General features: G+C 40.7%; 1 protein-coding gene across 2 annotated transcripts; it reads right to left on the reverse strand.

The window, feature by feature from the left end:
• Positions 1 to 404: 404 nt before the first annotated feature.
• On the reverse strand, positions 405 to 12,882 carry FAM161A (FAM161 centrosomal protein A). Of its 2 annotated transcripts, XM_077813991.1 has the most exons (6): positions 12,680 to 12,882; positions 9,005 to 10,192; positions 8,438 to 8,605; positions 6,669 to 6,768; positions 4,040 to 4,194; positions 405 to 2,809 (listed from the first exon to the last, which is right to left on the reverse strand). In XM_077813991.1, the coding sequence occupies exons 1-6, from the start codon at positions 12,838 to 12,840 to the stop codon at positions 2,482 to 2,484; spliced, it is 2,100 nt and encodes a 699-aa protein (XP_077670117.1). In that variant the 5' UTR covers positions 12,841 to 12,882; the 3' UTR covers positions 405 to 2,481. The 2 variants fall into 2 exon arrangements, with proteins under 2 accessions (XP_077670117.1, XP_077670118.1); XM_077813992.1 differs by lacking the exon at positions 8,438 to 8,605.
• Positions 12,883 to 13,136: the final 254 nt, after the last annotated feature.

Consider the following 13,136-nt stretch of genomic DNA (forward strand, 5'->3'; position numbering starts at 1 on the left):
TTCTCTCTCCTATCTTTTGACGCCTTGGTTGATGGGGGTCCTTGCAAAGTTGGCGGGACCGTAGGAGACGGTGTGTCCTTCGCTGCTTGGAAAGCCTCCGGGGTCAAAGGAACCAGAAAGTGTCTGGCCTCACGGCTGCTTGCAGGAGTTGGTGGTGGATAATGAACTGGATTAGGCACTCTAGGCAGAGTTGGTGGTGCCATCACTGGCTTGTGCAAGGATGAGTGGCCCAACACGACTCCAGGGAGTGCTAGAGCTAGCCCAGTGGATACTGCTGAGGGAAAAAAAATCTCAGGCACCAGTGCCCGTGACATGCACACACCTAGCATGGAATGGAAGCACTCGAAGAAGAAAGTGCCATTTTACAGTCACTTTCTGAGTAGCACCACATTGTAAAAGTCCATCAGCATTCCATACTAAGTATACAGCAACACAAATATCCCAGCTCGTGATGTGCAAACAACTCTGCATTAACAATGTGCATCAGCAAAATCTACCTTCACTACTGCCTCCAATATTAGCAAAGAAAAAACTGAAGCTGAAAAATCTTGTTCTGATCGTGGAAGGATGAACAAGTGAATTTAAAACCCAAACAAATCAGTTTCTTGAGTTTGCAGTGTAACATTTCTCAGCCTAATTAGAGATTTTGAACCGTCTGCGACTTCATTGTCCGGTATTAACATATGCTTATTTTATATTACTATATTTACACCTATACACTTCACCAAAGGAATATTTTATTTAAAAAAAATCGAAGTATTAAATTTAACCTTTTCAAAATTTTACATGTTTGTGCTAAAATTTCAGAGTTGTTAGAAACATGACAATTATATATATACTTCATCTGAATTCAAATTTTAGTGAGTCTCCTGATGCAGATCTAACCAAATAAGAAATAATCTAACAGTATTGCAAAACTTGTCAGAAAAAAGGAAAATAAAACCCTACTACTTGATTACAAAAGTGTGTGAAACCACTGTACATTCAGTATTCAGACAAAAATGCAACTTACTAATATTTGCTGGTTACCCAAGATGTTTTGGGTGTAGGTGCTGTGAAGATATTTTGCATCATCCTTTATTTAGCTTGCAAACTATTATTTGAAGCTCTTCAGCAGCTGCTTATTATGCAGATATATTTCTCTTTTCCGTCCCTACATTGGCAATGATTGAGAACAGTAGGAAGGCCAGGCACAGAATAGGAGAGGGAACCAGAAGGTGCTCTCCATATGAAGCATTTATGTCTTCACTTGGGTTCTTATTTCAGGAGTAGCCTAAGAGGAAAGCTGATGGGCTGAGTAGCAAATACAGGGAGAAGGACTACTTAAGTTTACTAAACCCCTTTTTTTCTACTCACTCAAAAAAAATTTTAAACAGTTGCAAGTGTTGTATTTTTAACACATAATAATTTCTTGATTTACAGTATCTGTTAACTATGTCAATAAAGAAACTATCTTGCAGATTAAAATTAATGTTCATTATTACATTATAATGAATTATTTCATGTGATCTTGGAATGGTTCTTAAAACAAAAGCAATTAAAGATATTATACAGAGAACACAATTTTGGAGCTTTGATTAGACATTTGTTCTAATACATAATCCACAGTATAACAAAAATACAAATTCTGCTTCTGAAGTTCATGCTACAAATTCATTCCCCCTCCCCTCTTTTAGCATTACAAAGTCCTATAGACATATGTGTTTATTGTATATTAGTGATGGTTTTGTTATCCTGTTCAGTGTCCCAAGAGCCCTAGTATGTGGGGTGCTATTAATAAATTATATTAAAATGAGCATTCATTAAGCAGTCACAAGGATAGTCCAGCTGCATAGTAAGTTGTTATTTTGATGTCCCTGGCTACCACTCCGCCAATGATGGCCAGAGGATTTACACAAGAAATTCCCATCATCATTCTTAATGGGAGTTACACCCAAATTTCCACTGCCATAATGGGAGAATATATTCAGGGCTAGTTAAAACTGAGCAGATCCTAGAAGTGCTGAAATGAGAGGTAATGCTGCTCTAAAATCTTTGCTTATGGAGTAACACCACTGTTTCTCCTTCCTGATGACTCATTCCCACCCTGTTTTGTCAGCATGAAGGCAAAGAGCTGGAAATGTAAAAGCCTACGTATTAGCCAAAAGGAATGGAAGAAGTGAGTTTTAAACCGTGGCTAGTATTTCTGAACACAGAAATGTGTTCATGCAATGAAAGTTTAGGATAAAGCATACATTAACAAGTGTAACTGCTAATGGAAATGAGTAACGATAATTTCTTCTTACTGGAAAAAAAGCAAATTCAGCATTAGAAGTTATATTATGCTAACAAATGGAAATTCACACAAGACCTACATGTATGCAGTTCAAAATGTCTGTAGCACCAAGAGTCAGGTTTTTCTTTAGCATATACCCATTGCCAGCAATGAAATGTGTGTTGAGCTCCAAGGCAATAAGAGAAGTAAGTCTGTCTTCCTTCCTTTCAGTTAGCTTCAGCCTTACTAGGTTTTTCTTCTAAACCATCTTCATATTTATCCTCACATTCCACAACATCCTCATCATCATGATCAGACTGTGAGCTTGCCTCCTCCTCCTCTTCCTCACAGGATTGGTCAGACTGAGAGCTTGCCTTCTCCTTTTCCTCACAGGATTGGTCAGACTGAGAGCTTGCCTTCTCCTCTTCCTCATAGGATTGGTCAGACTGAGAGCTTGCCTTCTCCTCTTCCGCCTCCCCACAAGACTGGTCAGATTGCGAATTTACCTTCTCCCCATCACAGGATTCTCCTTCTTGAACTTTATCTTCATTAAGACTAAAAAAAATGAAGATTTGCATTTATTGATCTTGGGGATTTTTAAAAATTGGTTTTAGAGGAATAAAACTCTCGAGTACTCCGGCCCAAATCCTGCCAATAAGAGTCAATCTCTATGTGGGTGGGGGGCAGGTATTTACTATGGGTAGAGCCCCCTGTTTTTCACAAATGCAAGACACCATGGAATAAAAGCAAACTCATTCTGCAGCAGCAGCTCCTGTCCCATGAGGTTAAGCCCAGCTGCCTGCTCTGGAAGTTGCAACCTGTACCCGGGGTTGCAGCACCACTCTCACAAATTTGGCAACACCTCCTGACAAAGAGGCAGCCAGGCCAAACCTGAGCAGTGCTGCGACCTTGTGCACCAGGTTGTAATGCCTGGAGGGGGTGCTGGGCCCAGCTTCACAGGACAGGAGCCTGTGGGGGAGAATGTGGGTGGGCTCACATTCTGCTGTTCCCTTCCTGGAGGCAGAACCCAGCCCCCCGGGATTTCCACCCATTCCCTCCCTGTCCCCCCGGTGTGGATAAAAAGAAACTACATGAAACTCTTGAAAAATAAAACAAAAAATTATAGAAAATAAGAATTTCAGGGGCTCTAACTATGGGGAAGAAGGCCTCCTCTCTCTACACTGCAGAGCAGCTGCAGTAGCCCCCCCATGCTGCCTGTGTCCCATTCTGCAGGAAGCAACGGTCCCTGGATCTCGGTAGTGGCAATGTAGGACACACTATAGACCTGGCTGCCCTGCACAGGCCCCCAAATTCCAGCAACAGCTATGCAGGGTTGGCATACAAATATATTTTATCCAAGTATTTAATGAACAAACATTTTAAAAATATTTATTTTTATAAAAAACACCCCAACAACATTCTATACACACACAAAAAAAAATCTCTCCCTAGCAACCTGCCCGGATTTCTGGTAAAAGTTCAGAAATAAAACTTAGGGAGAAAAAGCAATGTATTTTTTTAAAAATGTGCATTAAGTTATATACCCCCTGTTAAAATATTTAAGAGGATATTGGATTACAAATTTACTGTGTGAGCATATAATTTTCATTGTCTTTTGTGAATTAAACTTTTTATAGAAACACCGACACTATTAAAATGAGAACTATATGCAGCCAAATAGTTACCTCCAAAATACAACTAATTTTGTCTTCTAAAACTAAAAAACAACTTAACTTGCTATCACTAGGTGTGTAACTGACACAACAAACCACGGGTAACTATTACCTTTCTCTGTCTTCAGTGCAGCTTCCAAAGCCTTTAGCATTGGAGTGGTCCAGCAATTTAGCAGTTTGACTTTTTTTTGAAAGGAAGTCCTCACAAATCCCCAGTTCTCTCAGTATATCAGAGTAATGCTTTTCTGCTGCTATTCTGGCATTTTTCTATTAAAAAAAAAATTACAGCATTCTAAACATTAATGTATTATTAAGGGCCAGATTCTAATACCCTAAATTAGGTTGCATAGTACCTTATGCCAGTGGCTCTCAACCTTTCCAGATTACTGTACGCCTTTCAGGAGTCTGATTTGTCTTGTGTACTCCAAGTTTCACCTCACTTAAAACTACACTTAAGAACTACTTGCTTTCAAAATCAGATGTAAAATACAAGTGTCACAGTACACTATTACTGTAATATTGTTTACTTTCTCATTTTTACCATATAATTACAAAATAAATTAATTTGAATATAAATATTGTACTTAATTTCAGTGTATACTAAGTATATAGAGCAGTATAAATAAGTCATGGTCTGTATGAAATTTTAGTTTGTACTGACTTTGCTAGTGCTTTTTATGTAGCCTGTTGTAAAACTAGGCAAATATCTAGATGAGGTGATGTACCCCCTGGAAGATCTCTGAGTACCCCCAGTGGTTCGCATATCCCTGATTGAGAACATTGCCCTATGCCATCGGAATCCCATCAAATTCAGCGTGATACTCAGTGTGAATATGAAATGGCAGAATTTCTTTTAGAATGCTATTGAAAAGTACACAGACCTGCAAGTAAAGCCTGTGTAAGAGGGCTTTGCCCAGGGGAAGGGCACAGAGGTTGGGTGGGATGCAAACCCACATTCATAGATAGTCCCAGGCAATGGCCCAGACAGGCCTGACGGAGAGATATCACCTGTTGCGCTCTGTGGGTTTGTGACCCTGTTGAAGTGTGCTGTGCATGGACCCACACCCTCAACATGCCCACATACGACTTTCTCCTGTGTTATAACACAGAGCTCTGCTCCACAGCAGGGAGAAATAGTGCAGAATCCTCCCGGAAGAAGCCTCTTCTGCCTAACCCTCTTTGCAGCAGAAACATGGTGTTTCTGCTGTATTTGGAGTTTTTCATACCATCATAAAGGGGGCAGAGATGTAAGGTTTGCTCCTCAGTGCAAAGGATACATAGAGAATATTCTGTAATGTACTCCAGGGTTATGGGCTAACATTACAAACAGGATTAAATTATCAGCACCATTATATTCTGACCTTGTTTGGCAGTATTACTCATACACTCCTCAAAGGACAGAGCAACCCCACTAGCCAATGACAATTCCATTTGGGACAACAGAGGCTTGAGTGTGGTACATATAAGTAAGTCAAATCTCATGCCATTTAGGCTGGACTATAATCTATTAGGATGGATTTTATTTGTATGGTGAGATAGGAGTGAGGAAGATAAGCTTTAGTTCATACAAGCAGAAAAAGCCCCCACAGTCGTTGCTTCTTCATGCCTCCAGAGATTATTTTAAGTCACAATCGATCATTTAATTGCTGCATATTTGTATTACTAGTTTTAACAGTAGTAGTTTCCCTTCAAACAAACCTTATGAAACATCTGATCAGTACTGTTGGCTAGCTCTTACTGTGATGCCTCCAGGGTAATACACTTATCTGTTCTAATGACGGTCAGGTCTGTTTCCTAAGTTGTTCATGGCACAGGAAAGCTACTAAGCAGTAAATAGACCTCATTTAGACATGAATTAGTTCTGGGAGAGGACCCTTAATCAACAACCCCCTTAATCAACTTAGAGATAAAGTGGTTCATGTGCATTTCCTATAAACGTAATCATTAAAAATCCAGGAAGACAGTTAAGCTCAGATACACCTCCACATCAACCTCAACTTACTTGCCTCACAATGCATCACAATGTTCAAAGACACACAAAGAGCTTTCACTCCACAGACACACACCTCTCAACTCCAGTCCAGGGGAAAACACTTTTTCCTTTTAAACAAAGTATTGGTAGTGAGACATCTTCCCAAGACACAAACCCTTAAAAGGAGGAAATGCCTATTTACAAGGTACATCTTAACTGTGACCTAATGGCCACACAGCCCATTTTCACTGACAGTAACAAAGTCTGCACTGCCACAGAGAACATCCTTCTGCCTCCAAGATAAGGAAATTATATACATCACATTAATAATGCAAAACCTTAATTACAACCTCAGTCACATTACCAAATATTCAGCATTCACATTCATGTGCAGGGTAAGTGCACGGCATGTTGTGTGTTTATGGGGAAAATAATGAAGTCATAATTACGGTTTTATTACACAGTATCCCTTCTTCACCTCACACACAAGCCAGAACGGAGGAAAAAAATGCATGTTTGGAAGATGGCTCACACCCCTCTAAACAGGCAGGCAGCAGCGAGTGCTGGGCCAGAATACATGGTAATATAATTTTATTTGCATAGGGACAGGTACCAGGCAGAGTTTTATAGTCAGAGGGGAATTGACATGCCTGCCTACAAAAGTTTTCAGATACCCTCTAAAAACTATTCAACACTGACACTTGTATTGACTTAGGCAATATTCGGAGATGAGTTTAATTGAGGAGTGAGAGCAAGGTAGGAAGACAACCTGAGTGGCTCTTTCCAAAAGCAATGGCCTCTGGTTTACTCTTTCTTCCATTTCTTCCCGCTCCTGCAGATACTCTTGCATTCTCTGCTTCTCATGTTTCCTATTATAAATATAGCATGACACAGAAATTAAATTGATTGTCTTTAGTTATTATTTATAGAACTGGTAGCAGAAAGACCAGGCTATGCTACAAGATGCAACTTCCTAGAGTAACTGCAAATTACATTGCTTGTGACAAACAGAACATTGTGCAGTTGTTTTTAAAGTCAAAATTTATGTATTTTATATTGGTTATGCACTAGGTTAACTGCCTCAAGTTCTTTTACCACAGCAACAACGTACCTTTGACAGTGGGAAAATTAAAGAAAATTTAATGTTTTTTGATGTAATCCATTTGGAAAAAAACAGGTAGATGTCCTTACAAATGAGTTTAAATGCATAACTTCAGGGCTCTAACTTGTGCGCACTTTATACATTTTAGGATTTTCAATTTATATTGAACTTCCTTTAATTGCTGCATTCTCATCTTGATAGCCATTCCATATAATTGTTTTTCTACAAAAAGTTAAGAAACTGGAGGCTTTTGGAAGAGCTGGTGAAGTTAGAATATACCATGGAAGATTGGTACTTTAAGAAGTGTTAATATCTCTTCTCAAATGTTTCAACTAATGAGAGTTCCACATCTTTCTTTTTTGTTTTGGGCTTAACATTTTAATTTATCTTTCAAAAACAGAAAAAGTCCAGGTGCCTTCCATTTTTAGTTGCAGAGCAGACATCTTTAGAGTTCCCATGTCATTTTTAAAGCATCCTGCATATCTACAGAATTGTATAAACAACCACCTGTTAATGCTGCTATCATCTCCTCCATGTAATAGTAATAATAAATAATAATAATAAATACTTAGGATAGATGACTAAATATGTGAAACAATCTCAAAGTACACTGCAAATATTAATGAATATTCATTCATTTACTCTGCAAGAAAAAACTGTTCAGCATTTTACAGAAGGGGAAACCAAAACCTAGAATTAAAAGTCACATGCCCAAGGTCACAAAGCAGCTTTGGACTAGAATCCACCTCCCCTGAGTCCCAGTCCTGTCCTAGTCTAACTGCTAAGTTATAGCACCTTTCATAAGGACCCTCCCCCACAGCAGTACTCTGATTCACAGTCCATTAGAAAAAGGTCTCTGGCCTTGTCGCTGCCCAGAGTCATGTAATAGCTCTGCCCCACTTCCTGCTCTCATTAGATTTGACTCCCAAATCAGAGTAAAAAAAAGATATTTGCTCAGCAATCAGGAAGCAGAAGACACCCAAAATAAAAACATAAATATGAAGTTAAATTTTAAAAAATAAAGAGAAAACATGGTTGTATTTTTCCTTGGCAATTTGAAAGTTGTAAGAGTGGAGTTAAAGCTGGAACTGTACTAGCTAGATGTTAATTTAATAGTGTTTATTAGTGAGAACTCCTATTTCCCTCTTCAGATTATATGCAGGTTTAAAAACAAGCCTGCCTTGTTATTTGTGGTATAATAATTTAAGGAACAGCATATAAACCTGAATTAATCAAAATGGACACCAGTTCTCAATTCCTGATTGATCAAAATATTGTATTTGTTCATACCCTTTTCTACCTAGAATTTTTGACAATGTCTAATTTATGACATACATGAATAGTTACATTAACATGGTTTATACTGTTACTGGATTGTATGTTAATCATACAACTTGCATCTAGAGGTTCAGGATTTTGGGGATGTAGCAGAATACCTGATTATTTTTAATTTGGATTTAGACATCCGAGCTAGGCTCTGATGTGGGTCATTGGCCTCAGCCCGGGTTGTTATAAGTGTTTGCAGTTTTTTCACTCTTTGTTTCTGCTTTGCTCTGATCCTTTTTTGCTCTTCTTCCAGCTTTCTCTTTTCCTCAAGTGATTTCCTGAGTGGAAAAATAAACTAACACTGAATTAATTTTATTCTGGAGAGAACATAAGGAAGGATCTGTGAAAGGTAATTCAACAGAGAAGAGCAGGGAGGAAACAAGGGTGGGACAAGACAATGGAATATTTATGTTTCATTTGAGAAGTGGGGGCTTCAGGTATGTATTGGTAACCAATAGGCTGTTATAGTCCTTTTCCTCAAATGTCTGTGGGGGAAAAGAAAGTGTATTACAGCAGCTAGAAAACATCATCAAAAGACAAAAATAACCACTGTAGCAGTAATGAAAAAAAATATGGAATTAAATATTTGGTGGCATAAACTAACAGTGGCATAAACTAACAGTCAAGGATTTATAAAGTAACTTGTACTGTATGTAACATACTACTGAGCTATTCACCTTATAGCTTGTATTCGTCTTTTCGTAGACTCTGTGTTTCTTGGAGATTTAGATTCCTCACGTCCCAAGGGAGATGAATTTGCACTTGAACACCTCATTCGAGGTTTGCATCTTGGAGAGGCGTATGGCCAGCGTGTTTCTTTTAATTTTTCTTCATCTGCTTGAATGTCCTGCAGAATCTTCCCTTTGTTGGATGGGATACGTGGAGTACGAAGATTGAAGGGTTCACAAACTGTGATGTGTTTCACATGTTTCTGTTTCAGAAGCCTATTCTGGAATTTTTGGTGTAGTGTTTCAAAGTCTGGAACCCTAGATTTGATCCTTGGTTTATGCTCCAGTTCTTTCTGTTGATTGCACTTTTGTTTCCTCTGTTTATATATAGTTCTACGAGCCAGTCTGCTGTTGGGAAGAGATGAATTATGTAGCAACTCTTCAGCTCTCATTTGGATCCTAATTTCTCTATAGAGCTCTTCTTCTTTTAACTTATCATTAATGGCTGGACTGTAAACAGATTTAGGGACAGGTTTTGCTTGGAATAATTTTGTTTTCTTTTCAGGCAATGAAAGGTCTTTTAATTGCATTTTCCTAATTTCTTTCCTTTGCTCCTCCCTCTTGATAAACTGAAATGGTCTCTGAGTGGCCAAAAGAATATCTTTGCTTCTCTCTTTCACAAACTTCCTGCGTTCTTCATTTCTTTCCATTATTTCATGATAGAGTGGAAGGAAGACAGAAGCAGGCACGGGATTGGCTCTGAATTTCTTTTGACACTCTGCTTCTTCCTCTAGTTGTTTCTTCAGTAAATTATTTTCCATTTCTATCTGTGACTTTGATTTGACGTTCTGTTGTTTTTTCTTAGCTTCTCGAATAGTCATCTGGAAAGGCTTAGGCACAGTGACCTTTGGTGACCACTCTTTCTGCTTCTTCCCCATCATTTTGAATGTTGGTGAATTTGGTAAACTATGTTTAGTGTGATAGACATAGTCCTCCACAGAAAACCCATCCCACATTTTCTCAATCTGCTCCTTAGCAAATGTCAGTGACCGAGTTTCACTACCATTTTCTTCTTCCAACTCTAATTCTGCATCAGACCCATCACATAAACTTGAATAGGACAGATTATTTAAGTCAGGCTCAGAAAAAGATTTATGCAAATTCAGAGGCTGAAATGAGCTCTTATCCCATATTGATCTAAAAAAGGAAAAAAGAAGTTTTGGGTGTAACAGGTTTAATCTTGAGACGAAAGCCAGCAATAAATCATTCCACTCTTTTTCTCCATCTGTAAATCGCAAGGCACTTTACCAAAGATGGTAAAGCAGCATCACTCCACTTTTTGCAAGAGAGTGGCGGTTGGGCAGCATGGGATAGGCAGAAACTCATATTTACTCTGTGTGTGTACAGCACCGAGCACAAGAGATGCCCGACCTAGTTGAGGCATTAAGACACTACTACAATAAGCATTTAAAAAAAAAATTCCATTTTAAGATCAACAACCACCACCAGATGCATCATCTCTGGCTGGGACTGGTAGTTCAAATACAGTAAAAGCTTTGTTATCTGGCATGTTGGGGTAATGGAGGGTGCTGGTAAGTCAAAAATTCCAATTAACTAAGAGGGAGAGAGTTTGGATGCAGGAGGGGGCTCAGGGCTGGGGCACAGGAGGGGGTGCAGGGCGCAGGTTCTGGGAGAGAGTTTGGGTGCGGGAGGGGACTCATGGCCGGGGATTGGGGTGTGGAGGGGCAGCGCTCACCTTGAGCAGCTCCCCACGAGCGGTGACATTTCCCTGCGGCTCCTAGGCGGAGGCGCAGCTAGGCAGCTCTGTGTGCTGCCTCCACGGTTCCCAGCCAGTGGGAGCTGCAGAGCCAGCGCTTGGGGCGGGGGCAGCACATGGAGCTCCCGTGGCCATTTCTCCCCCTAGGAGCAGCAGGAACATGTCGCCGCTTCCGGGAGCCACATGAAGCCAGGTAGCACGGGGCTGGCAGGCTTCCTAACCGGACTATAAACTGGACTTTCAATGAAGATCAGAAATGCTGGTTTACAGAGGTTTCTGGTTGGTAAAGTGCTGTATAACACAGCTTTTACTATATATTGAGAATAGCTTAGAACTAGGCCCATTAAGATATTTAGGAGTGATGTACAATAACCAGAAAATAATTTTATGACAAGGTTTAGGGTTCAACTACTCTACAAGAAGCCCAAATAAGGGGTATCCATTTTAGTCACTTTTTGCTGGGGCAAAAGACATGGTTCTAGAGAAGAGTGTTTTAACCAAGCACTAGAAGTCTATATTGAACTGTTTTAGCAATGTCGCAAGTTTCTTTTCCGTTGTTTATCGGGTCACAGACAATATTTCATTCTGAAATGTATTATAGAAGAGATGCTGTAAATAGCATTGTTAATAGCAAAGAACCTTACTGTAAAACAGAGGTCCCCAAACTGTGGGGCACGGCCCCCTAAGGGGGGGAGGGGGAGAATGTTCAGGGGGGCCTGGTGGGCCCGGGCCAGCCCCCATGAAGGGTGGGGAGTGAGTGCCACCCAGCCCCGCCCCCAACTCTGCTCTGGGGCCATCCCCAGCCTTGGCCTTGGCTCCCGTCCCCACGCCTGGGCCCATCCCCAGCCTCGGCACCTAGCTGTGGGCCTTACAGCTGGCTCCCACTGCAGCCCAGCTGTGGTTCTATTTCCGGTCCCGGCCACAGGCCCACCCCCAGCCCTGTCCACGACCCTTCCCACCATCGCCCCAGGAGTCACAGTTCCGCTCCCAGCCGGGGAGTGGGATGTGGGGCTGGGCAGGGTTAGGAAGATCATTACCCTGAAAAATTTGGGTACCGCTGTTGTAAAACAAACAAGTCCTCCATCCAGAGTCTGCATGTGGTTTAAATATTCAAGATTAATATAATATATGGTTGTGCTTGCAAATAGAGAAGGGATATCGCTTGAAAGGCAAGAATAATATTTGATAGGATTTGGTTCTTGTTTCGTAAGAGACAGAACTAGAGGAGAAACATGATGGCTAGACAGAGGAATGGGAGTCAGTATTCACTGTGTGCCCTTAGACAAGTCACTTTAACCTCAGTTCCTCATCTGTAGGATAGGGATAATGCCTACCCTTCCAAAGGAAGTTGTGAGGCTTACTTAATACTTGCAAAATGTTTTAGATCTTTGGACAAATGATGATCTGCCATTCTTACTGTGTGGCCTTCAGGGAGTCGCTTATATCTTGATTTTCAGATGTAAATTCAATGGAAGCTAAGGGTATTCAGCACCTTTGAAAATTAGGTCATTAGATTTTCTGTGCCTCAGAATCCACGTGTGGAATGAGCATAGTAATACTTCCCTGCTTCAAAAGAGTGCAGTGTTCATTAATATTTGCAATGTGCATTGAGATCATCTGGGTGTGTGTCTCACTTCATCAGATCCCTGCCATTACAGGGACGTTGGGCACTGGTGCACCTTGGTCCCTCCTGTTCTTTGCCTGTCGCTCACAATACTTTAATCTCCTGAGGATTGTAATACTTTGGTCTAATTCTGGTTGTTGCTCGTAGTGTGAAGGTGTCTGGGTGGTATTAGTGGCCTGGCATATACAGGAGATCAGACTAAATGAGCTGGTAGTCCCTTCTGGCTGTGTACTCTGACACAGATGAAAAGCAATACAGAAGCGGAGATAATTATTAAACTTACCTATAACACAAATTAGGAGCAGCATCCTTATTGTCCAGGGGCTGTACTCCTTTCAAATGCAGCTTATTCCGATACATGTTTTCCAGTTTTGCCATCGTCTCCAGGTGGGCATTCTTCAGCTCTTCCAGCTTCAAGTAGTATTCCTGGTTTGAGTGGCACATTTTGGGAAAGTCTATCCAGCCCTCACAATCCCCACTTACAGTGGGGCTTTGCTGTCTCTCAGCATAACAGTCCAAGTCAAAATCATCCTAAAAAATAAAGGAATTGTATTATTTTCCTTCTAACCATAAGAGTTTAGTGACCAGTGTGATGGATTCAATCACTGAAACCCCCTTGGGACTGTCACCTGATGTGCTGAGACTACCTCTGAGCCCGTTTGCTCTGCCAGTTTGGGCCTTCAGAACCCTGCCTTGTCGAGCCAGACACGCCAGTCTGCTCCACCACACACCCAGGGTCT

This window comes from Eretmochelys imbricata, chromosome 3, assembly GCF_965152235.1.
Source record: "Eretmochelys imbricata isolate rEreImb1 chromosome 3, rEreImb1.hap1, whole genome shotgun sequence".
NCBI classification, from domain to species: Eukaryota; Metazoa; Chordata; order Testudines; family Cheloniidae; genus Eretmochelys; species Eretmochelys imbricata.